General features: G+C 40.9%; 1 protein-coding gene across 4 annotated transcripts; it reads right to left on the bottom strand.

The window, feature by feature from the left end:
- Positions 1-1,546: 1,546 nt before the first annotated feature.
- Positions 1,547-20,541, bottom strand: foxn2a (forkhead box N2a). Of its 4 annotated transcripts, none has more exons than XM_026354932.1 (6): positions 20,129-20,541; positions 9,181-9,758; positions 7,261-7,385; positions 6,714-6,763; positions 5,990-6,058; positions 1,547-5,167 (listed from the first exon to the last, which is right to left on the bottom strand). In XM_026354932.1, exons 2-6 carry the CDS (start codon positions 9,742-9,744, stop codon positions 4,740-4,742), a joined length of 1,236 nt encoding a protein of 411 aa, XP_026210717.1. In that variant the 5' UTR covers positions 9,745-9,758; positions 20,129-20,541; the 3' UTR covers positions 1,547-4,739. The 4 variants fall into 4 exon arrangements, with proteins under 4 accessions (XP_026210717.1, XP_026210719.1, XP_026210720.1 ...); XM_026354934.1 differs by lacking the exon at positions 20,129-20,541 and adding an exon at positions 19,897-19,999; XM_026354935.1 differs by lacking the exon at positions 20,129-20,541 and adding an exon at positions 19,737-19,854.
- Between the last annotated feature and the right edge of the window lie 6,851 nt (positions 20,542-27,392).

Below are 27,392 nucleotides of genomic sequence, written 5' to 3'. Positions count from 1 at the left end.
TACATGTTAATAATTTTTGTGATATTAGCTGAGGATCTGAATAATTCTGCCATCACTGTAGATCAAAACAAGAAATAAAATCATAATAAAAAATTCAAACAATAAACTAGTGGTATATTTAACTGAATTATAAAATAGGCGTACATACAGTGTAGCACCTATTTGTATATTTATATTGTTCGAGTGATTATAGAAAGGTCTGAATATGATATTAGTATGCAAACAAATTAGATTGTACCAGGATATCATTATTTCTCTCCTCTCTTTTATCTTAATGCTTAATGCTATTTACAATTTAGTGCTGTTAAACCACTGATGCATTTTACACCTCTGAATCTGAGTGTGATAAAGGTTGAGTTAACAAAACGAGGTCAGGAATTGCGAGAAGGTAGCACCACAAAGGATATTCTGTGTGATTTCCCTTTAAAACGCACATGACCTCATTTAGACCTGAAGTGAAATGCCATGTTGCTAATGCAGCCATCACTGCTCAAATCCTACACGATTAATTTCACCTAATCCATAATAATCTCTTTATATTTTCACTAGTTTTTTCACTGGTTTTGTTCGTCGAGTGTTACTATTTTTTAACATAACTGTGTTTTTATTGTGTTATCAGCTGCTAAATTTGTAACATGCAAAATATTCACAGAAAAGAATTGCTTAAATGTTTAAAACGAAGAAACAGATTTCCTCTGCTTCTGTCTCACTGTTACTGATCTTTAATGCATACAAGCAAAACACAAACTCTCTCATACGCACACCACAGCCAGTGGCTCCAGCATTGTCTGGTTGCTTGGCAACTGTCGGCGTGGCGTGGTTGCTAGGGCCGTGTGGGAGGGGGGGAGGTGATGCTGCTCTGATTTCCAGCTGAATTGAGGCAGTCAGAAGGGAGAAGCCCCCCTCTACCAGTCGACACACAGGACTCTATTGAACAATAGAGCTGCGCCAATGGGCCCGAGGCTACTCAGACAAGCCCTTGTTCAGGGTCACACTGTGTTCATCCCACAGTCCTCCATGACTAATTAACTTACAGCAAAGAGTGTCATTAGAACATCTGATGATACATCCATCACAGGCACAGCCCTGGAATTTACATTAATGCATTTCTGGCAGACTGCCATGTTGGTGCATTCAAAAAGACATGTTCAAGATAAAGGGAGAGTGCGGTGGAGCCGCCACACGTAGTGCTGAGCACAGTGCGTGCAGTCAAAACAGCAGTGAACTGCTGGACTTGCTGGGAAATATTTACCAGCTGCAACATGGCCACGTGAAAACTGAGAAAGGAGCCACATGTAGCTATTCTACAAGAACAGGCTATTGTTGACTAGAATTGCGATCTTATGGCCTACGCAGCAGGTGGCAATACTGATTGAAAATGTGGCTAGTGTAGGTTACTAATGTAAAGTTATCACATTGTGTGTGTTGTGTGGTGGAAGATAGTTTTGAGCACAAAAAAAAAAAAAAGTGTCAAGTCTCATTTGCAGTGATAAAATGCTGAAGCGGAGCCGCAGCTCTCACAAGAATAAAAAGATGCACACGGTCGTAACAAGAACAGGTTTTTATTAATATTTTGTAATACCATATATAATGCAATTGCATATCTTTGGCGAAAATAAATCTTATAAACATTTTATCAACAGAGGTTAGCATACAAAAACCAAAAAGGTGTGTCGGTTCAATAGACATGGCAGACAACTGACACAAACTGATACTGGGTTGGCAGCTTTCAAATGCAACAAAATGTTCATTATACCCATAGGAACTGAAACAGAATTTGGAGAATCACATAATCAATATTCAATCACAGCTGTTGAGCAATTAAGCAACTGGGTTTTGTTATTTTGCATGTTACAAGTGCTACAGAAAGAATGAGTGAGATCTTTCCTCTATAAGTCTCTCCATAATTTCTTCGCAGTCGTCCCTATACTTTAACGTAGGTCCGAAACTACACAGCAGCAGCTTGGGGACTGAGTTAGTTTGTTCCAGTTTTCGGTGATATCCAAAACATTTTAACATCCCATAACAATACCTGGAAGCATGAGTTACAAGTGGCAGTCATTTTCAAAAAAATTGCTAAACTGTGATGAGACTGAGAGCTAATCTTCAATTTGTGACTGTGCGAGTCATAATATCCAAACAAAAATCATACATGAGACAAATGTAAAAATGATTCAATCAGCTTTAAAGGACTTGTACAGCACACGGGGAACTTGTTCATCTTAAACTGTCCACCCCAGCCGTACATCAATTTTGGCAACAAAAAGGTTTCAGGATCAATGTTAATTGACAGTCTTCTATCCAGCCTAATGAAAAGCAAAACAAAACATCAAGAGAACCTGGCAGTCATGGTTAAATAGAAAAAAGAAAGAAAGAAATAAAAAAGCACCCGCTCTAGAGACGATAGACATTGGCAAAATACTTAATCACTATAACATAGTGAAAGAGAAAAATGTGTATTGCTGTAAAATAAACAAGAAGAAAAAAAAAAAGAGTTCAAAGGGAGAGAAGTAAATATGCCTAGTCATTCTTTGAAATGACCAGCGTTTGATAGAGTGTGCATTCAATAATCCCATAAATTAATGTCATAAATAAGTTGATGATTAAAGAACAATAATTTGTTCTTTTTTTCACAGCTAAAGAAGACCAGTGTATACTCAATGAGAACTGCAGTTTACTCTGCTGAGAACAGTTCCCACTCTAAAGTGACAAAAATAAGTCACTGTACTGACCAGAGTACTCTCCCATTTCCTGTTAGGATGATTCAGAAAAGTAGGGCATTGTTACTCTAAATCACATGTACATTGTGGCAGCAGGGGAATATAGTGACCGTGGTCGTTTCCAGTTTCACATCAGTGGCACAAGAACATGTTTGGCACTGGCCACGCATGCTACACTAACAGTTACTGTGGCACAAAGTGATTTAGTACTGTGGGAAGAGATAATATCATTAGTTTGTTACCCCTTGTGCGCCTCCATTTTACCTTGTACTATACGCTGTGTGTGTGTGCAGCTTTTTTAAAAGCTCAAATGAGAATTGTGGCCTTTTGCAAAAGTGGTTCGTAACTTCCCCTCAGTGAACTACATGCAATTAACTGACAGAAACTCATTTCACAGCTTGAGAAGAGAGCGTGCACTTCCTTATTTTGTTCTAGGAGGAAGAGCAAGGACGAAACACTAGTGGCCAGCCAGAACTGAGGGCTCAGGGTGAGAGCAGCACAGGTCTTCAACGTCTCGCCAGCGAGTGACCGCACAGATAAAAGTCCACTCCTCTCGGGCCGTGACTATATTCTCGTTCTTTACATTAATATGGTCCGCATGTTTCATTCAATACAGACACATCTTCCCTCAAATTGTGAATTAACTTGGCCACGTGACCAGACAGAAGAAAATTTGATGTATGATTTTGTAATTTCCTGAAGTATACACAGAAGAACACACAGAAAAATAATCAAACTGCAAAACCCAAATAATGGCACAAGAAGCTGTGGCAACCTCCTGTCTGCTCCTGTTTCTTTACAAGATCTGCATTCAGAAAGAGCAAGAAACCAACCAAGTAGCCCCAAAACACAGCTACAGCAAGGAGATCTGTCAGGACACCAAACGCACTCATTGGAGCAGTAGGATTACTTTGACATTAGAAGAAAAGCGACTGACCGATTTAAACTGTCATGACTGTTGAACGTCGACATACACTATGATACACACACATAAAAATAAAAAATAAAACCTATGGAGGGCAACCTTCGAACACACAGTGAACACCTGGAAATGCATGGCAGATGTTCACTTTGCATAGGCGGTCACCACACACATGAATATATGATCTTTGTCTACACAATAAATGTCAACACATACACACACTGATGGATGAAATGGACTGACAGGATGAGAGAAAGAAATAATACAAGCACTGTAATGGCTGCACAAAACCGAGAGGAGTAGTATAGCTAACTGTGCAACTAAATTTGGCAGTGGCAGAGGAATACTATTTCCACATCTTGCTAATCCTGAAACAGAGCTGGAGCTCGTGTGTAATAGGTTTATCGCACAAGATCATAATACTACTCCATTCATTCTCTTAATTGTAAAGTTTAACTAGCATACTCAACTCTGGGGAAAAAAAATGCCACAATGAAGTGATGTCAAAAAAGTTAAGGTTGTGGATTAATTATTGCATCTCTCTTACAAGAGGATTCATAGAGCAAGAATTCCTTTCAAAACAGTGGCATTTTTTTCTTTAGCCCATAAAGGAGAAACTGATAACACCAGGAGGAGGTTAGATTTTGTCTGTTACAAACATGCACTCATTCGCTTCATAAATAGATTCACTTGGAAGAGGATACAGGTTTGAGGAGGAAGCATGCAATGCTTTGAGTTCTAAAACCTTCAGCTTTTGCCATTCTGTCTTTCAGAGAAAACTTCACAATCTTCTAATCCAACTGAAGCAGGCAGGTCATTTTGGATAAGTATCTTAATGGTTCTCCATAGCCCAAACACCCACCCCGAGCAGTCACCCCCAAGTTACAAAAGTGTCTATATGGCTTTGTTCTCCTGTGTGAACGATACTATTGCCATTTGTTTTATTGGACAGGAATATTCCCAAACAAAAAAAAAGGCTCAAAATGGCCAATGAACGATCAGATAAGGAGAAGGAGGCACACTGGGACACATGATCAGGGGTCAGAGGTTAGGGTTCAAAGGGTCCGGAGTCTGATGGGGGCAAAAAAAAAAAATCTTCATTTCCTGTTAAGTTTTGTGCTCTTGACAGTGCGTTTGGAACTCTCCATGCAGCTGCGTATACCAGCGAGGTGCAGCAAGGAGCCGGCCGCTTCCTTCAGCTCCTCATCCAGCTCTGGCTTGATCTCGCGTCGTGCCCTCTTGCTGATGGGCCACTTGACGGCGGGTGGACGTCGAGAAGTTGTCTGGTGGACACCCCTCTCGTCCCAGAGATCTGAGTCCTCGTCGCTGTGGAAGCCCTCGCTGCCGGCGCGGCGGGACTGTCTGGGGTCGCAGCCTCCTTCATCCAGGGAGGAAAGAGATGAGGAGGAGGACCGGGAAGAGCAGCGCTGCAGGGCTGCACTGCTGTAGTTGTGGTCCTGCTTTGGATCGCTGCTCACCAGGACCGAGTCAGGTCTGGAGAGGTCCAGTGGGCTGTCTGAATTGCCTAAATAGAGCAGAAGTTGGAAAGAGTCATAAGTATTCATTCCAATGCTGAAGCTTATTTTACAGGGTTATTACAATACAACAAATGCTACTACTAAACATTCCTACTACTACTACCACTAATGTTACAGTCAAGTAAGGTAAATTTCAATAAGGCAGTAAACAAATGCTATTGTGACTTTAAAGTAAACTACCTTTTGCTTTATTACCTTTTTTCTGCACAAGAAAAAGCAGAAATAATTTGGCTTGTTTACAAGTATAAAGCAGAACTAATACTAGTCTTGGCCAAAAAGGGAAATCTTGATTTAAAAATATCTCATTGTTAAAGTAGATGGGGAAAGTACAAATTTTCAACAAAAATCTACATTAAATGGGTATTAGAGGGATTTTAATATGAATCAAAGGAACTTAACATAGATAAAATACATTAGGATCTAATCTACAATATAAGCAAACAATAAAAACTACTATAACATAAAATAAATCTAAACTTAGAAATCCCTGTAGAATAAAGTATATGTTAAATGAAGTTCTTAAAGAAACAGTTTTGTAAAGTCAAATGTCAAACTATTACATATATTTAAATATATTTTCCCAAAAATGTTTAGTACAGAAGATATTGCAGTTATGTACAATAACATCCTTAAAACCTTTCCTGTGCGAAGAAACAAAGAACAGGAGACGTACACATTACAAAAAAAAAACAAAAAAAACACACACACACACACACAAAAATTAAGCAATGACAGGGTGGTATGTCAGGGGTAGCGTACAAAGAGTTTGAAGAACAGGCAAAAATATGGCTGCATGTGAATTCTCTTACATGGGTCAACGTGGTGCCCGGGGGCAGAGTTTAAGAGCATCATGGCAGTGGCAGCATCAATGTCAGACTCTGGAAGAGGAGAGAACATGCATGATGGTCAGTCCTAAGGTATGAAAGCATGGTAGCATGGCATCTCCAAAAGGACTGGGAGGACTGGGTTCTTTTAGTCATTTTAAGCTGCAGACTACATAATGACATACATAATGTTTACTAAAGGGAATGTATATGCAGAAGATTCAGCTAAACAAACCAGTGGATTAATTCAACCCACTGATAGAGAGTGCGTCTGATCTTTTCAGACATGACAAAGTGTCTAAAAGCATCATAGCTCACTTCTGTGGCTCTAAATTATTAATGATTACAGTGAGACTGAGTGCTCAACACTCTGCACCAGCAGAACCTCTGCCTGTCGTCAAGGTTACAAATCCAAAGGCGGGAGTGGGGGGGTGGGGGGGTGAAGAGGAGGCTGAGACGTCAACTGGGAGCTCTCAACAATAAGGTCTACGTGAAGCGTCAATGACTTGAAAGCAACAAATCAAACCAAGAGTTGAGGATAAAGGCACAGTGATGCTGAATGTTCTGGGACTGAAATGTGCAAAGGCAACAAAATCAAAATACTGCACAAACACAAGCTAGCAAACTGCACTGATTGGAATTTGTATGCATCTGCAGATTCTTGCTGGGCAGAGAGCTCTTATGGCACGTATGTTTGCTTCGGTCTCACCTTTGAATGAGCAGCCCTGTAGAAAAAGATGGCGAGGGGGCGAGGAGGCACTGTAGAAGGTAAACAAAAGACATAAAGGGTAAGGCTTTGAGATAAAGGTGAAGAAAATATACTGTAAAGAAAAGTCAAATATGACGCTTCAAGTATATGAATTAAATATTAAAGGTTTTTCTAGCTTTTTTTTAACACTAAAATAACTCTCTGCTTCTGAAAAAGTCCTCTAGATCTCAAGGACTTTTTCCAAGGCAGAGAGATCCTTCATTTGTAATGATGACATCTTGAGGAATTCTGGGGAGGCAGGTAACCTCTGTTGTGAGCAACCAGATAATATCATCTGAACTGAAGAACTCCTCCAGATGTTATCATCAGGAGTTTTTGAGCTAGAGGCAGATGGACATCATATGCATCTGCTCCATAAGCTAGAATTATTGGCAGCAAAAATCAGTGGACACATGATTAACGTGTTGAATAAAAGCTTTGATAAATATGATATTACTGATTTCACAAAAAACAATACAAACTTCATGAAAGGTTGATTAACGTTTACCTGGTTGGGGAGGCGGGTGGTGTGCAGAAGGCATGTGCGGCAGGGAAGTGCTGCTTCTTAAGGGCTTGAATCAGGTTGGGGCGGTATTCTGGGTCAACACACCAGAGAGAACCTTTTCCATTGGCCTGTAAGAAAGCACAGGTAGAGTCAAACAACTACACCCAGGTCACAAAGTTGAGTAACTGTACAATATTTAAGACAGTATACTATGTGTATCAATAACAACTTAAAATGATGCAAAACAAATGTTTAGGGTTTAGATTTAGAATTTTTCACAAATGTCTCAGCAGACAAAGATTACGAGATACTAGTTGACTGCACTGAAAGCACAGTGATGTGTCAAATTTCACTACATAATTACAAACAATTGCTCCACAGCACTGTGTGAGGAATGAATTTGTCTGTTGGTAATGTGTGCGGGAGTGTGCTAACTGTCACTTTATCTGATGGCGGCGTATTCTTGGCCAGACTGGGAGGAGAATAGAGTGAGGGAGGGAGAGAGTGAGCGAGGGAGGAGAATAACCTTGACTCAGATTACCAGCCAGACCCGATGCAGGAAGAAGGAAATGTTTCCATGGCAACGGAAACCACCAGCCAGTGTGTCATGTGAAACTGGTGCTGGTCTATCAGCAGACGAAGGGTTCACGCTGTGCACCTGCATGCTGAGCGGCCTGCACCGCACCATGTTGCTACTCACCGAGTGCTAACCACCATCCCCTCCCATGGTGGGAAAATACGAGGTCTTAGCCAGACACAGCCTTGGCACCACAGGCTTTAGCAGTCACAAGTCCGAACTCATACTGTAGCTCAATATGGCTACCATCATGTCACTCCCAGGATCAGTTATAGTAACAGGCAAACTAGCAACATACTCAAACTATACTGAAAGAAAACAAAAAAGCTTCACTAAAACTCTATTAAAGGTTCTGTTGAGCACTTTTCTTAAGTAGCATCTTACATTAAAAGATAAGGTCTACACTATACATGTTCTGTCACATTATTTGTTTGCTTTGATTTTCTGATGCGTTGTAAGTGGGTGGGCCTCAGCTGGAAACGAGTGATGTCACAAGCGTCCATGCAGACATTGTGATTTTGCAACTTAATGCAAAAAATCTCAACACAAAGTTTTGTGAGCATTTGCTTTTCTTCTTAAGGCCACTGTCAGTCAATTCTGATCAAACCACATCCAGATAAAGCTGATAAGCTGAATATTTTGCTAAAAAACAAACAAAACATTTTTAACTTTGAGAGCAGAAGAGCTCAACAGAAATGAAAACAATTAAAAAAAAAAAAAAAGATTTCACAAATAGTGTGTTTCCCATCTCAATTTCAGTTCACAAGCATGTTTGGTGTGGGAAATGCAGCATGTTTTTATGCTTTTGTCACAAACATGTGCATATGAGGAGGTTAACTTCTCCATTTTTTCTGGCTGAACAGAAGTAATGTGTATCTCTTCCCTGGACAAGGCTGACAAAGATCCTTCCTACAAACTCTGCTTTTTAGGTCACATTTTCTTCCTTCCCCAGTAGAGGTTTCTAACTGATACCGTTCTCGCCAGTTAAAACTGTTTCTCTACCTTCAGGAGATAAAGTGTAACTTGGTGTGCTGTGTTTGCATTTCTTCTAAAGGAGTATCTGTGACCTTGACTGGTTTCCACCCTTATCACTGCAGAGTCAGAGGTCCCTGCGGCTGTGTTACAGTCCTGGACATGGACACACAAGTCACACTGCAGGCTGACACTGTAAAGGAGTTTTCAAAAAGAGTACTTTCCTCAACAGGACAGATATTTTTTGGCCTATAAAAACTTTAATATCACTCTATATTATACCACCACAGAATAAAGGAGACCATTAAGTTTGAGACCACCAAGTTTGAATGTGTATGCACGTATGAAATTTAAGAGAGAGTGTGTTAACCTACCTTTCCCAAACTCCTTTCGACCTTACGGAAGCATTTATTCAGGGACAAGTTGTGACGAACTGAGTTCTTCCAGCCAGTGGGGGCATTTGAGAAATAAGGGAAGTGCTCAAGAATCCAGCCATAAATTTCTTTAACAGGCAAAGACTTGCTGGGAGACTGCTCAATTGCCATGTAGATGAGGAGAGAGAATGAGAAAGGGGGCTTTGACTTCAACGAGTCCCGCTCCCTGCCTCTGCTGTGTGATGAAGATGAGGAGGATGATGATGGGCCCTGGTTTGACCTGTAGTCTCCCTCTATGTCAAAGAGTGGGCTGCCGCTGGGTTGAGCTTCAGGACCCCCGAGAGTGAAGTTCTGAAGTAGGTTCTCGTGGAGCCAGTTGAGGTTGGTGAGCTCCTCATCCTCCGTACCTCCAGTACGATCCACGCTGGTTGCCAGCGGACTGGACGCGCACTCCGCCTCAGGCAGTGTTCCTACACCACAAACACCTCTGAGCCCTGTCCGCTCCTCTTGCATACCCGGAATTTCCGTTTTCTTATCTGGTGACATCCCAATAATTGGACCCATTAATTCAAAGAGGTCTAGATGGAGAGAAAAAATAAGTAATTAATATTATAAAAGTTAAGTATAGAAACAAAGTCATTGTTTTTTGGTGGTAACTGGATGAAACATATTGGAATGATGTGCTTTTCCAAGCATTAACCTTATTTTCTTAAGTTTCCCTTTGGGGCACATCCCTGTAGCTGTGCTGTCTGGCTCTATCGCACTTCCTGGCCCTCTCACTGTCCCTCTCATCCACGCCTAGTAAAGACAGAGAGGCTCTCAGCTCTCCCACCTCTTGACTTCATCCAAGGACCTTTAAGGAGGTCCTTTCAAGCAACTGAACCGACTTAAGACTCCACTCCTACCCTACGCCCACCTTGTTTCAGACAAGACCCAGCTGCTCGTTATGTGTAAATGAGCATGAAACCATCCAGCGACTGCTGGAATGAGTGGAAGTCCTCCATCTTACAGAGTGGATGGCTCTTACAGGCTGATCTACATTCAGCCAGGATCAAGTCTCAATTTGTCACAAGCCAGATTAAGTAGTGTGAAGTGGCAACAGAAGTGTCAGTCATTTAAACAGCAGTAATAATTCCGATACAGCCAGAAATCCTGTATCATTAACCAATTTAACTAAAGTAACTGTTATCAATAAAACAAGAAAACCTTCATCCTATACATGAGTGACCCTGTCAAAGTTGTAGTTGAACCTAATGTAGTGAGTTATGAAGTTATTATAAATGCAGACAGAGAAATAGATTTGTATCGCAGCATGACAACTAATTTTTACTTACACTTTAGATTTATTTTAAATTACGTCTTGTGCCCAAAAAAACTAATAACTGTAAAACACAAGCTAAGGTCTTTCACACTGGTCAACCATGCCAAGAGCATGAAGAGATCACTCTTTGGCTCTGCTCACAACAAGATTTATGTCCTAGGTGTCACCATGACAACCATGCTTCAATTAAGAACAGAAATCCCACAAACAAGAGTCAATAACAAAATAAGTAATCCATGTTGGCTGGCTCTGACACACACAACCACTGAGCAGGCGTCCTGTAACGAAATGCTCCTGCTGCACCCGTGTGTCGACACCAGATGTCCTGGATCTGGGGTGGTCCGAGGCCGAGATAGGAGAAGGTTGGAAAGTTGCAAAGGGAAGGCGAACATTGTGGTAGATAGGCTTATATTTTCGTTTCTGTGATAAGAACTGGGTCAAACTTGAGTGTATGCGCACACACAAATCAGTTTGTCAAAGCCAGTCAGCAAGCAGGGTAGGGGGAAAAAGGAGGCATTAGTGCATTTATAAAATGACGACTCAACTCTCAATCAGATAGCAGAGCCATAGAGTGGTGTCTAAATCTAGGGTCATGATTTATTCAGCCCTAAAAGCTTGCTTATATATTGGTTTCAGTTTCATAATAGTACATCCTGTATGCTCTGTAAGTGAGGACATGTTGATCTCTGCTTGTCAATCCTCTACTGTCTATATTTTATTGTGTCAGAAAGGCAGAATTTTGCTTGTTTACAATGTGGTGCATATAAGTAACTCAAAGAGCTTTCCAAGCCCAACGCAAACAAGCAGAGTGCTCGGAGCTAAGAAAAGATATAACAATAGGGAAATCATCTGATGGAAGGCCATCCATGACAGAGCAATCGAGAGACCAAGAGATTGAGGTGGAGAAGGATGAGAGCGACAGATGAGACTCAGTGAGGTAGGATGTGTAAGTTATCCTGAGTCTAGGATGAATCACAGCTCTCAGCAAAGTAGAGCAATCAGATATGTCAGGCAGCAAGAGAACTGCCCATTTGCGTTAAAAGAAAATCTCTGCTCAAGAGACCAAAACTCACAAAGATATCCCTTGACACGACAGGTTCCTACTCTGAATGAATTCACAAACAGAAAGGGGACCAAGCAGTAAGGCAAGTCTACAGTTTGGGATGAAAATATCATTTATCCTTTCAAAAATCCTTTCAGGCTATATTTAGCTGTGTGTGTGTATGTGTGTGTGTGTGTGTGTGTGTGTGTGCCCTTTTGAAAAATGAAATGTTTAGGGGCAGACCAAGTCAAGAAACTAAGAGTGACATCTGACAAGGACATGGTTAAAATATAGTTAAATGAAGGATCAGACAGACAGACAAACCATGATGTGCTACTTTAGGTTGTTCTTTGTGAGTATAAATCTGGATCCATGACTGCGTTACCCAACACATGCTGACAACATTTACCTTACAGTTAACCACAAGCCAACACCCCATGTGGCAATAAAAGGCCTAGACACCATCAGGCCGTTTGATTAAAAGGTGTGGCTAACGTGTGTGTCGTCAGGAGCAACAGTCAAGTATAAACATTCCCCATGCTCATCCTCACTTCTTCCTCAGTCCACCTGCTTGGGTTTTGTGGCAGAGCCATGAGAAGAAGAAAAGGCTTGGTTAAAAGTGTGAGACCACTGATTACGCTTAAAGTAAAGAGAGCTTCATCTCAGTCAATCTTTACGGCCCTGACCTATCAGCTGGGCCCTTGGGTGCCAGAGAATGGTTATCCTCTTTGGAGCAGCTCCTCCAGAAGACTGTCATTTGAATATCAACAGAGGTTGAGTGGATGGTGGGGAAAGCTTGTCTTGCATCCAAGCAAACACAGGAGGTGTTTTACCATTATTGCAGCTGGTCAATTACTACTCCTGCTGCAATGATCGCAGTTATCACTGCTCTTATGAAGGCATCAAAGAGAGGCGGCTGGGAATGCAATGAATAATGGGACACTAGTGTGTACAGAGTGGCGAGGGGAGAGGGAGCTAATAAGCTGGACTGGCCTGTTGACTGCAGCTCATCCTTGAAAATACACCAAAGCTGCAATGGTGCTGACCTGATGGCTCATCTGCAAGTTAAAATAGCCCCGCGCACCGCCAGCCTCATCATATTCATGTGCAAACAGGCAGGCACTAACAGCAGGTGCCAAGGCACATTTTCTCCCCTTTCAAACTGCTCTTTTATCCTGTTAAGCACTTAGCCTATTCAAAAATACACAAAGACATATGGAGATAGCTTTAAGTGGCAAATCAAGCTGTTGATGTGTCAAATATGTACGGGGGAATGTAAAGGAGATGATAGCTGCATCAAAATGAAGAGGTACTGGTTTGAGATATTTCCTGGGAGCAAATCTCACAATCAGTACTCAGTTGCCACGGCAGCCGATGTTGTAAGGGAAGCAACTGTGCTAATGTCTGTGCATGAAGAGAGAGCTAATGTGGGGAGATCAATACAGGCAGAAAATGCTGAGGCAAGCAATATGCTGCTGTTCTCCACAAACCCGACAAAGAGCAGTGGAAAAGGCCACAGCCAACCTGGATGTCATGGCACTACTGAGTAAGTGCCATTAAGGCATATTAATAAGACTCGTTCCATATACCAAAGACGGTTTTTGTTGGCTAAAAATTGCACACAACACATCATTTTTATGTAAGTAATCAACAACAAGACGTCAAAACAAAAACTCCAGAGATTGACGTACACATGCCGCACCCTTTTCGGAAGAAATAAACCGGTTGACACAAACCAGTTACACCTCTGTAACAGATACATAAAGGTGTGTCACACAGCCCCATGGCAAGGGCTGTTATTTGAAACCCTAACTGATATTTAGGTGACTACCCAGTCTGGCTGCAGCTGTAAAAATGTGAATGAGACAAAGGGGGCTGAGTTAGAATGGGAGAAACAGGGAGAGAGAGAGAGAGAAAGAGAGAGAGAGAGGTTGTTCCAGAGAGAGGCAGCCAAGTGGCAGTCTTTTATTTTATAGGAGGGTCAAATTATGTCATTATAAATAAAGCATCTATTAATGTGAAGGCTAATCAGGCTACTATTGAAGCACTAATAAATGATACATTTTTAAATGAAACTACTCAATAGATTTAAATAATCTACTCTGTGCCTGAGGTGAAAGCAAAAGAAAAAGCTTGCACAAAGCATTACAATTGGCCCCACACTTGGCTTATACAAAGGAGCAGTTGTTTTTGCTCTAGTCATGTTTCAGTAGTGCTCAGTATTCACCTCACAGTTTCAAACAGAGGACCGGGAGGGAAGGAAACACCTCCTGCCTGTTGAGGAAGTTCATTTTCAGAAAACAAATTCAGACTTCACACAGAGACAGTTAGGCCTGCCCTACACCAAAACAGTGGACTCAAGCAGCAAGATAGCATTTATTGAAGCAGCAGTGTTTACTCTGGCAATCTATGAATTCCAGCATGGAGCTTATAGACCACTGACAAACACCCGAGCCCAACCTAATGTATTGGCTGATGAAATCATTTACCAGTCAGGGAAAAACAATCAAACAGAACAATTGATAACTATTGTGATGTACATCAGAGGCATTAACTTCACACAGGGATTTTAAACTCAAACACACAGGGTTGCACTTCGACTGTCAACAGAGGAGAGGACTTCCAAAGTACATGCCAGACCCCAGCCAACAGTGAAACCTTATCTCTTGAGTCATGTGGCTGTAAGTTCAGTGTACAAACACTCTACCAATTGGCATTCGCCACAACCTTGTATACTTTCAAATACCAAAAGCATACACAACTCTATAATTCAAATTATAAATGACACAAAGAAAATAAGATTTAAGCTTCAGTGGATTATGGAGGAATAGTGGGTTCCAGTTCAAAAGTCGTCATTCCTGAATCAAAGCAAACTGTAATGGAGGGCTTCATAGGTACAGTATCTATGTCAAATCCAGTGGGTACAGCAGGAGGACAGAGGGAAGTACGTGAATAAAAAAATATTTACTGAAACTTCTAAAGGAAATGAGTACATCAACAAAAGTCTGCATTCTTCTTGAGAAATTTATAAGTTTTCATTTTTATTATAAAGAATATTGTGGATGATTTTGTCACATTAGGACAAGGCCTCTGTAATAAGCGCTACTAAAATTAAGTTCACTTAAAATCTTTCCCCAATGAAATTTTACAATAAATCACCATGGCGATGTCATGAAAATGACAAAAAAAAAAATTAAATCGTAAAGCTCTAGACACATTTTAGCAAACCAGGTTTCATACTTATTTATCAATTGAGCCTTTTCAAACACTGGGCGCAGTATAAAACATTAATTCTTGTATACATAAGGCATTCCTTTTTATGTCTACGTTTGCTGTTCTAGTGACAATATTGTTTTAAATTCTGTGGCACCTTGGTGGGCACTCGGTACAAACTGTTGTAAACTGACACAATCATGATTAAACCCAAACCCAGTTGTTGTTGTCATACAGCCATCAATTAAATAAATCCTGTTAATTTAGCCAGGGGTAACAGGATAAAGGCCCATTATGACAATGGACACAGTTGTGTTTCCCTCTTCCTTTCTCTCAATCAGGGAAATGGTCCCATAAGTGTTGCTTTCAATGAGGCAGGGCCCTAATGGGCTGTGCCTTGAGTCTAGCCCATCAGAAATTAGACAGGAACAGTCTGGGGGTTAAAGAGGGGCAGGGAAAAGAAGGAGGGTGCAGTGCATAACCACTGTGACCAATCAAGAAATGTAAAACAATAACTGAAGTACACAGGGGGACACCACAACAGGAATATACATAATGTCTATATGTAACTTTGTAATGTGATTTACATGCTTTCACATTCACGCTGTGTATTAATATATTTGGTAAATTAAATCACAACAACAATGTTCTGTGTTTTTTGTTAATGTCATGATATTAACTACCGTAGGTTTACCCCTAGTTTGGAAAATAGTGACAGCTGTTAAATGCAAAGCTTGGGGGATAAAAATAGATGGCATTTAGCCGTACCCTGATCTCTCATGAGATGCTAAATGATGTGAAACATTACCAAAAAATAAAAAATAAAGACGCAAGTTCTGAACAGAAGAGGAAAACAAAACCATGACCAGGGGAGGTGAAGACGGCCTTTACAGGCTTTAACATTTGCATCCCAAATTCAGGGCTAGCACTTATGTTTGATTAGAAGAAAACCACAGACATGAGACAACAAAAGAGTATATACCACTGGGGATGTCCCTTCTTCAAAAACACACAGGGGCTGTACGCAGGTGATGAACCACACATGCACCTTCAACCATTTAAGGATGAATGGTTGCTTGAAGCAAAACTCCTCAACTCCACAAGGCAGACCAGCAAACACCAGTAGTCAGAGCTGGAGCTCACTGATTAGTGACTGATCGCAGATAGACATGTGATTGTAGCGTTTATTGTTGACAACACTATCAACCTACACCCTCATAATAAGAGTTTTTTTTTTTTTGTAAAAATACTTTCACTTCCTTTACAAATCATAATGTTACTGTATTTTAAGCTTCTTTTTTTTTTGAAATACTACAATATGCAAAAAAACAACATAATTATGGGAAAGCAGTCATTTTAAGTAAGGACAGACCATCAACTTCCCTATTCTGCCAATCACTGAATTATTCAACCTCTTCTACTGCAATAACAATGGCTACCCCAATCCAGTCAGTAAAATCAAAGTCACCAATGACTCAGTAATTAAAGGGTTTTCACAGAACAGGAGGTTATAAAGCTTTCAGCTTTTCTGTTTAGCCAATTCATGAGAAACCAGGTTTAGACTTTGTTAAGCAATCTCAAACGTTTCTGCCATGGCTTAGCTTTCGTAATGAATTTAAAAACACAGTCACTTATATACCAAAGAACATGGTGGATTTTAGAGGACACAACCTTTCCTTTACTCTGGGTCAGAGTACACAGCTCTGTGATAAGACTGATTACACTGCAACACCACCATTTTGAAGTGCAGATTCTGTGTCACTCTTGCTTGGAAAAAGTGGGTAAATGCTACAAGCAATAACCCAGTAGTTACATGTCTTTATGTACAGGGAAATGGATCTCGAGGATTTGCAATGTAGAAATTAACTCAAATTCATCCAAGTACCATTCTTTGGTGGCCTCTTTGGTCACATTGCTTTATTATTCATACATCTTCTGAGAAACATCTTCCTGTTCTGTCATTACTACAACAAAAACAAGCACCTTTACAGAAAAGTGACACCAAAGTGTTTACCAAGTGGTAAAGAAGAAGGGTGGTTTTCTTGAGAGGTGTAGAGTGGCTTGATGTATATCTGATACTAAAGTGTCTACTGTTTGATACTACTGTGCTTGGTAGGTATAAAATACAGCAGCAAGTGGAATTTCATGGTTTTCCTCATTAATTTGTCATAAAATGTGATCTGATCAAAGTTAAGAGTATTAACAAATATAATGTGCCTAAAAAATAAACAAATATCAAAATAACACAATAAAATTCAGATCTTTTATGTCTTTATTATGAACAATTATTAAAAAACCCATAGTGCTACTGGAAAAAGTATGTGAACCCTTGGAAGTAATAACTAGTTGAATCCCCCAATCACCCCCCTTTGGGAATTCATCTTTCCCCCCAATCACTGCAAGCTAGCCAGGCCCTGGTGCAGCAAAGCAGGCCCAAATCACGATATTTCTTCCACCATACTTTATGATTTCCATGATGATATGTAGTGACCTTTTTGCACCAGATGTAGGTATGTGGGTTCTATCCAAATAGTTCAATCTTAGTTTTGTCAGTCCACAAAACATTTTGCAAATACTGCTGTGGAGTGTAAATGTGCTCTTTCACAAACTTCAGGTGTTCAGCAATGTTCTTTTTAGTAAGCAGCAGTTTCCTTCATGGTATCCTGCCATAGACATCCTGCTTGTTCAATGTTTTACGCACTGTAGACTCATAAACGTAGATGTTAGCTAGTTCCAATGATGTCTTTAAATCTTTGGCTGTTACTCAGGGCTGTTTCTTTACCTCACTGGGTGTTGCTTGTGCTCTTGGGGTCTTTCTGACTGGCCACCCACTTGTTGGTAGAGTAGGTACAGTCCCAAAGTGTCTCCATTTCTAGATTGTTTGATGCAGTGTAGCAATCTACATTCAATCTCTACACTCTATTCACTGTAGACTGGTGAATTTCTAAAGTCTTTGGAATCACTTTGTAACCCTTTGCAGCTTTATGTAAATCATCATTCTTGATCGTAGATCCTCTGAAAGCTTCTTTTGGCGAGGTATGGCTAACGTATCTTCTTCTTGTGCATAGAAAACTCAGAAAGTTTGATTAATTTTTGTCAGTTTAAGTAGCTTCAGTCCACACCACTAAACTAATTTTCTAAAGTATGCTAATACCTGACTCCAATTAGCAAGGAGGTCATTATTCCAAGGGTTAACATATTTTTTCCACTAGCACCATGAGATTTTTATGGGTGTTCTCATCAAAGACAAGAAAGATGAGAATTTATTGTGTTATTTGAGGCACATTATATTTGCTTATAGTATTGACTTCCATGAAGATCAGATCAAATTTTATGACGAAGTATTGCAGAAAACCACGAAATTCCAAAAGGTTCACATACTTTTTCTTGCCATTTGTACCTTAATTATGTGACTCTTGATAATGTTTCTAAGTACAAAACACTAAAACTTTTATATTATGCATTTAAATTAACTTTATAGGAAGGGCAGCACCCAGGGGTTTACCGTCAGAATTATACAACAAAAACACAAAATGATACTATGACTCATATAACCAATTGTCACATCACCTAGTTGTAAGCATCTGTTTAAAGTTATCAGCAGAATGGTTGAGAACAGATCAGAATATTTACAAAGATTGGTCAGTATGCCTCCTGTATTTAATCTCTTACTGTAATAGCAAAATACCTAAAATCAGTGATTAGCGCTACCTGTGGTAACTACAATGTCTTAAGAGATCTACTGGATCAGTTCAAGAAACATTATGCACAACTAACAATACTTTAATTCTACTCACAATACTTTAGATCACTGTAGTTTTTAAAGTTGTTTCATGTCAGCAAAAAGACGTCACGGGGTTACAACAAGTCTTATTTATAGTAATGAATGTCAGTAAAGTTAGCAGACCCTCATCTATTCTGGGAGCCAAAAGTACTTTCCCTTAAGAGGCTTCTGTACATACAAACATGTACAGGAGTGGATACAAGCTAAGACTACAAACAGTAGCAAAGACAACAGATGGTTTGACCTACAATACAACCACAGACACTCTGGCAATAAAATAATGGCAGACTGACAGCATCTGTTTCTTTTTGTTGTTTTTCTATCCATTAAGCTCCTGTTGCCTTTGTCTTGTATTTATCACGGGGGCTTTCATAACTGTCAAGCAACAAGAAAGGAACAACATCAGTCTACATTAATGTAATAACCTCACCTCACAAAGGAAAATAACCTTTCCTACCATTTTTCCCCCCCAAATAGCCACAGAAACCTCAGAGCACAATGAAATTTAGATGAGGTTTGACCAGTCAAAGAAATTGAACTCACTGACAGGTAAAGAGACTACTAGTGTACTACGACCTATCCAACACCAACATATAAAGCATATCTGGATTGCACAGAGATATTTTTCCTATACTCTGACATTGTAGAGCACTCTGAATCTGGGACAATCTTATGTTAATCCATTACATCATGTGCTTAGCTAAACAGTGAAGCCTCCCAACCTCTGGTACAGTCGATATACACCAAGATATAGTCTCCTATTTATAGGTATGAGTGAAATGTAAACCAACACTAACTACTAACACTAACAACAACATCACCTGATACAAATGTCAAGCTACAACTTTTTTTTTTTTTTTTTTTTTTTAATACGCGTTAAGCGACACGATAAAGACGTTTAATGAAACACTTCACAACAGAGTGAAACGAAAACGACTTTGCTTTGCTAATGCTAGATATACTGTGACATTAATCACCACGGAATCGAGACTACACTCACGAACAACCACAAGCAGCAACACAATGAGCAATACAAAGTTACAAATAATGACGTGGACTGTTGCACAACACTCCCCGACAGTCGGGACTTTTTTTTACGAAGTAACTTATCTCCGTTTAGTTGACTACATTTTGTCTAGCTTTAGTAACTTTAAGTGCGTTCAGTAGCTGTAACATTACCGACGTTAGCTCTTTACCTCGTACAACCCAGAGGCAAAGTAGCGTTAGCAGCCGCTCGATGGGTCAGTGAAGTAAACGCACTGCTAGCGTTAGCATAACATGTTAAATATCTAGAATAGCACATTACTTCTGTTTTCACGTATGAAAACGGTAACCACCTTCTGCTGCTATAAATACCTCTCTCTACTCATGAAGCTTCGATTCCGGAGAAGAGAGAGAAGTAACGTTAACATTAGCTAGCTGGCCACATGCTGTCGCTTGATCTGCCATGCTGACTCTAAGCAAAGTCACTTGACCACATTTACTTTTAGCTTGTTCGAAACACAGACCGTCTCACGGCGAACGCTGTTTCCCTGCGGCAAATTAAGGGGGGTGGGGGCAGAAAATAAATAAACGAGCAGATACTTACAATCATGCACGGCGTGCCTCTGTGCGGTATGTTTAAAGACACGTCTGTGCGCAGTTTATTCAGATGTCTGTCTCGCACAATGTCAGAGATCAGATCAGCAGCTGCTTCCTCCATACACGCAGCGCGCAGATCACACAGCGCAAGGCAACGCTACCAAACCCCTCGCCGTCGTCATGGCAACAGGCCTACTTCAGCCAATGAGAACCCCTCCCCTCCTATCTCCCCTGGCAACTGCCGCAGCGCAGGAGCTCCGCGAACGAGCACGCCATCCCATTTGCATCGCGCAATGTGCTTTCGCCTCTACCGCCAGCTGCTCATAACATAATATAGGTGAGAAAAAAAAATATGTCTCACGGCGTTTTAAGCTGAGTTTGTGAATTATCACATGCCATCGGTGGTAAAGGTTATAAATTAATAAAGGGTGCTTGTGATTAAGCCGTACAAGTCACTCACACAGACACTCCAGCGTTATTTAGGCTACACAAACACCTTGGGGCGGAGAGAAAGGATGTGTCACCACACCCAGCCTCATGACGATAGTGGACCTCCAACAGGGCCCCTCCTACAGTAAACGAAACAAGGAGCCTAGCGTGCATGACCTGTAGATACAAGAAAGAAAAACATATGTGGATTCTAGACATTTAGACACAGCAAAGAAAATAATGTGGAGGTGAAGCAATGCACAATTATCTGGCGTACTTGTCATTACTCAGCTGATAAAACTCCTTATCTGTACATGTAAACAGTCTAAATTGTGACTTTATGGATGTGCTTTTAGCCACATTTGGGTCTCTTCTCCAGGTTATCTGTTGAGCGCAGCTTCACTGGCCAACAGACTTCACACCAAACTGTAACTTTCACATAATGGTGATACCTTGCTCATCTCAGCCACTCCACTTCATAAGCGTTCACGAGTAGCTCTCTGTGGACTGATCTAACAGCCTCTCTGTTTGCTTTTACCGTGGATAAACTCCAATACCTGCCATGCAGCACTTCTGTAAATACAGAATGCACTGGTGCTGATGCACACCCTTATGTTTCCCTTTCTTGCAACTTGACAAACAGGCTTTGCAGCGTTGTGATGACTGTTTTGTGTCAGTGTGGATGCCTGACTGACACTCTGGAAAGTAGTGTTGATCTGTGGTTTGATAGTTAACATTAATATAAGGCTACTTCAGTAACTTTCCTGTAGATATAGTTTTAGAAAGACATGTATCTCTCATGGCATATCGCTGTGGATATCATTATATTAATTCAATGGTGTTTTTAAGCCTTTTCTTGATTGCTGTGGTATCTTTGCCTCGTGCACTGAGCTATTCTTAGGGCCAGCAAGCAGCATAGACTCTGCCCCATTTTTCCTTCCAGTATCACTTGTAGGGATGATGAAGTTGCAAAGCTAGCAAATGAGAGAAAGGAAAAGAAGATGCATTAATCACCAGGGAAACAGCTGATTGAGGATGCCTTGAAAAGACAGACCCATTAGTCTGTGTGCCTGCAATGGTGCTAATCTGATTGTAAAACTGTTAAGCTAAAACAACATGCCCCACTGTCCACCATCAGAGATGTTCATAACAGTATGAGAGCATTTCTTGGCCTATATAACTACTCAGAGAGATGATGAAGGATGAGGAAACCTTTTCGTGACATGTAAGAATAATTGAAAAGTCTGTGGAAACTGTTGTAAGAATGGGTGAATAATTACATTAAACAGCTGAACAGCTCACTGTAGATTGGGGGGAGTGAGATGAAGAGTATAAGGTAGTATTACAGACCATGAAATGAGTTTGTATAAGGCAGTAAAAGTGGTGCTGATGAAGGGATGAACAATGAGGAAGCTAGCCTGTCATGGAGAGTAGTGACCAAAACATGAATTAGGGTGCAAAGTGTCTTAGCAGCCAGCCTATGGTGGCATGGCGGTCAGGAGGCCTGCTGCTTTAATGGTCCATAAATCTGTGTGGACTGGCTGGTCTGATGCCGCCCCAGTGAGATCCTCTCATGCGGAAAATGAATCAGACCATTTTTACAGAGCGCAAGTGTGGAAGCTCTCACCCTCCCCTACTGCCTGCGAGCCGATAAGAGCTGATGCACACGCACGGCACTCCATTTGAGCAGGTCTGGAGCTCATAAAACTCTCTATTAGTGACAACCATTGTTTGTATGCAGCTCTTTATTCAGTCTGTCCCCTTGCCTCTGTTGTTTCGAGTGTCTTTTTCCTTTTTTCTTATTGCACTTTGGTTTCTGGGATGGAAACACAGATGTTGACACTTTGGTACGTAGCCAGGAAAGAATAAAAAAAATCACTTAAAAAAAAAAAAAAACAACCTTTACTGCTTGAACATCAAACACAACTGCTCAGATATAGGGATACTCCAGGATCTGTTGCAAAATATCATGCTTGATCTCTTACACACATTTAAAACGAGATGCTGCTTATTAATTAAAAGAGAATATGCATTCTGTGTTTCGTCATAACATAAAGGACTGTGATGTTAATCTAAATGTTTACCAGTATACACAATCTGACAGACTGACCAGTTAATTTCTCCTGTTGGTTCTACTTTGAGGACATTATAAAGTTGCTGTCCTTGTCTTCTTAGAAGAAGGTGACGTTGAAACACTCACCCGCTGTCGTTGTGGGACTGAGACCGATAGACACTCGGCACCCTCAGCTAATTAGTTTGAACCTTCTTCCATCAGGAGAATTGTGACGTAGATCATAAAGCTCTATGGCATTTAATTTTCCTAGATAAGTATGATCAGAGTGGTTACCGGTTAAACAGGTGGTATTTGCATTTTCCCCGGGATGAGAAGGCAACTGTCTGTGAAGCTGCCAGAGGCCCCCTGCTGTGTAAAACCATGCACTAGAAGTCAAAGCAGTCTAGACTTAATTGCTCTACAAGGAGCAAACCACTTTTGTTTAGCAAGAGAGTCCACTGACAGCCTTTTGTGAGGTATTCCTTATTGAAGGAGGCTGCATTAATGTCTTTGCCGTGAAATTAGTGTAAATGTTATGTATACACGCCCTATAACTGTCAGCAGAGCAACCAGGCGTGGTCAACTTGTTTCAAATGCAACACTTTCTTTGTTCTTCAGGTTTGTTTTCCCTAGAGGTTCTCCCAGCTTTTGCCTGCAGTTATCCTCAGCTGAAGAGTGTGTTTGCCAACAGAAGCCTTTGTTTGACAATCCTTTCTGCTAACCGGGTCTTATGAATTGTGTCAGCAGTGTGCTGATTGTCTGTTATCTGTCAGCTGATAAGTGCCTCCTTTAATGCACAGGCAATAAAATGCTCCACATGTAGGGTAGAGGAATGATCTTTTCGGCACTCAAGCAAATATCCTGTAATTCTGTATTGATTCAGTCTATTTGTTCAGGTTAGATTGGGCAAACACTTGTATAAACATGCCCAAATGTCAATTCATTCCAGTGGAGGGTTATGAAAGGAGTATGAACTAAGGGCAGTAAATTAAATTTTACCAGTCTTAATTAAAAAGTAATGAAAAAAAAAGTTTAATGAAACAGAACTGTGTAACCAGCGTCTTAGTAAAATATATTTTACCTCAAGCAAGAGACATAAAAGAAGGTTTTAATCATTTTAAAGTGTGAAGCTAGAAATGCTTGACCCCCCATTGCAACATGTGATACTAGGCACCTCCAAGTATGTAATTAGCATAACTGGTACAAAACCCCTCTCTACTTGTAGGAGAGGGTCACTCTGGCTTAGGGGATCTGTCACACCAACAAAACACACACACACAAAAAACATCACATTATACTGTACATGGTAATGATAAATTACCTAGGATGTAGAGACTGTAAAAGAATGATGGCCGCATAGTTTCAGTCTCTATAAAGTTCTCACAGCAGTAAAATAAAGCCAAACAGCCTGTATCATATAAAGTGTAAAAATACAGAGCGGGTCACCATTGCATAGTAAGCACACTTTATCTTTAGCATGAGTTGGCATGAGTTTTTACCTTGAAATTTGAAAAATGCTGTGTTTCCTTTTAAAAAGGTTTTTTGTTCCTGCTCCATATGTCATAAGAAGTGAAGACTGTTGTATCATTTTGAAATAAATAATGCTGGTTGCATGTTGAGATTACAGATGATCATTTATTAATGTTAAATAAATACAAGTGAAGTCCCATTTGCAAGCATCTAGATAAACATTCATTATATCACGCTGCATTACTGATTGTAAGTCACTGTAGTGTAGATTACAACCACAATTTCTCAAACTTCACTGCAGCAAATGAAATATGGACTGTGTTTTCAATCATCTATACTTAAATGACTGTTTGATTGTCACCAAACACACACTGCTGAACTTTGCTCTGTTTTATTCAGTTGCCTTTAGTGCTATTCGCTACTCTCTTTATTGACCAATATCCATGCTATCTCTTTGCACTTGTAAGTACACTAAAACTGCATGACTCCCTTATAAAGGTCTACAGATTGCCCTGCTGTACAATATACCACATGCAGGGGCAATTGAATTAACCCATTGATGCCTGGCTGTTCTATTGCCAATTTCTATTGCCAATATAAATGTTGTTATTCAGCCTTAATGACTGCTCCTTGCAGGCAAATGAACACTTGTAGTCAATTAACTGTGAAGCAGGAGGATGATCAAGGAAATGCAACTCACTCTGACATGTACCTGTAATTTAAAATCCTCCCATCTGTGGCGTGGAGTTGTGACGTCTGCGGAAACATCCCAACTGACAAATTCACTGTAAACAACAACAAGCCAACACCAGCAGCTTTGTTCTTCTTTGACGCTGCCTTATCTTTTCACAGCATCTGGTCCTCCCCGCCTTGCCTTGGTCACAAGAGCACTTTATCTTGTGGGACAATAGTGGTCTTGTGCCCAGGAGTGTTGTCTGGCACTACCAGCTCTGTAGTGGGCTATGACACGCATGAGGGATTGCTAATGTTCCTGCAGTAGTAAATATGTGTGTGTTGTGCTTTCTGATGTACAGTAAATGTTTACTAGTTAGCTGAAGTGAAGCATAAATCGAGGATATATCCAGCTTCTGCTAGTCCTATTTGCAAACACAACCGAAACATTCAATAAACTTATTGTAACATTAACTATAATGTAGACTTTAATGTCATTATCAGGTAACTAACATACAGTCTACACTCTGTTCAAATTAACACACTGGAACATAGGTGGTGCCAGCAGAGATACTTGAGTTCAGCTCACAGGACAGTGGGGGTTCACTGCATAGTATGATACAAGTGCAGACTTCCTAGTGTTGTCTCTGTACTGTGCATATAAAGTGAGAGTGACTCCATGCCTGAGGGGCAGTGTATACCCTGCCCGGGTCTACGGGGGAGCCTGGCTGTGAAGCTGTGAGCGGGCACGCGGCTGTGGTGTTGAGAAAGTGGTGCAGTGGCTCTCTGTGCCTGGCTGAGCACAGGGTAATGAAGCGTGGCAGAGGAGAGAGGAAAGGAGTGTGTCTGCAGGGTAGGCATGGCCCTCGTGTTCCTATGCAACCAGGGCGGATGGCTAGGTGATGCAGGACTGCCTCTTTTCTGCTTACTTGTCATGCTGCTGCCACGCTTTCTTTCCCTCGTTCTGGTTAGTTGTCCTTTTCTAACTCCTTCCCCGTGCTTCTTCCCTCTTGAAACGCATAAATGCGATGCTGTCAAACATTTTGCCCCAATTTGCTCAATGTTTGTCTCCCAAAGGACAATATACAAAATGTCTCAAACCCAATCAGCCAGCAATTATTATAGCAAATGAGGAGAAATTAACATAAGTAAACATCAGAGTGTGGTTTCAAGTAATTACCACAGTGAAGCATTTATGGCTAATATTTTGTATTTTTTAAAATTAGACTCTTGTATTCTCAATGGATTTCTCCTCCTTCCTGTCTGCGAGGCAGTTGGCTGCACTTGCCCTTTCAACCAGAGGTCTCGTGAGAGCAGATGTGCTATTGTTTCAGAGGTGGTGTCTTGATACTTTCCACAGGAGGAAACTCCTCACCTCACCCCGCCTCCCACTATTTTGTGCACTTTTTAAAACATTGTGCATGCATGGATACATTTAACAATCGAGGGCAACGATTCGAATGAGGATGCTCAAATTAGCAAAAAATGATGGAGATTAAATATAACAGAGGTGTGTAAAGTATGTATGAAGTAAATAACACTTCATTTGTTAAGATTTTGTCTCTGTGTTGGTGTTGATAAGTTTACTTATTAATTTTTTTTTATCCCGATAAAAGGGATAGCAGCAGCAATAGAGAAGCAACAGACGACCTGTGATTATCCTCAGAGAATGATTTTCATCTTAGAGGGAACATTACTACTACAAAGACGAGCACTTAACGTTTTATCTATTATACGGCCACACATTTCCTGTGGGCAACAAGTGTGGATCTATTCTTAGCTGATGGCCTGAGCCTCAGTACTTTCTGCTCCTGCTTCTCATACGTTGGATGGAATGAGGTGTGATTCAATCCTGCCAGGTCTGACTGTGTCAGTGTAGCCTGCGTCCAGCTGTAGAGACGGTGGGGCCCATCGGCCATCTGTCCCCAACCAGCAGATTCAAAGCTCGGTCCCCAGAGCACGGAACGAAGTGGGCGGGAGGGAGATGAGGTTGGATGGGGGAATCAGCTTTGTGTTGCCATAAAGCTGTCTTTCCTCTCTCCTAGCAACGGCCTCCCATTTCCTTGGTTTTTGGGCAGCGTGGTCCCGTTGGTCTGTGTGCACGGCCCCCTCACTCACTCTCTCTCTGTCCTATTTATGGTAATGAGCCATCTGCCCTCTCTGTAATAGCCACCCAAATAGAGGAGAGGCTGGGAAGGGTGGGGGGGGGGGCCTCTGACAGACAGAAGTCTGAGACAAACATGCTTATCCTGTTGTGTCTGCCTCTGCACCAATGGATGCCTTTAGATATGGTTAGGGCTCAATGATGAATAGGAAAGGAGACAATCCTGAAACAAGGTCAAAGCTTTTAAACGTGTCTGTAGTGTAAAGAAATCAGGTTATCTGAAGTACGGATTGAGAATTAGACTGTGTGTGGGTACAGTTTTTATACTGTATGTGTGTGTGTGTACGCGCACATACTGGATTTAAAGACAGAGAAAGTGACAGATACAGATAGTGCTGCCATCTGCAGGTCAGTACGTTAACTTGTTCAACACAAAGAGCATTTGTAGTATCAGTGCTACCATGACCCCTCCCTAATATCTCACTTACACACACACACACACACAGAGAAAGAGAGAGAGAGTATTGACTCCTGAACTGAATA

Source organism: Anabas testudineus, chromosome 15 (assembly GCF_900324465.2).
Source record: "Anabas testudineus chromosome 15, fAnaTes1.2, whole genome shotgun sequence".
In the NCBI taxonomy this organism is placed as follows: domain Eukaryota; kingdom Metazoa; phylum Chordata; class Actinopteri; order Anabantiformes; family Anabantidae; genus Anabas; species Anabas testudineus.
This window is presented reverse-complemented; position numbering and strand designations above follow the sequence as displayed.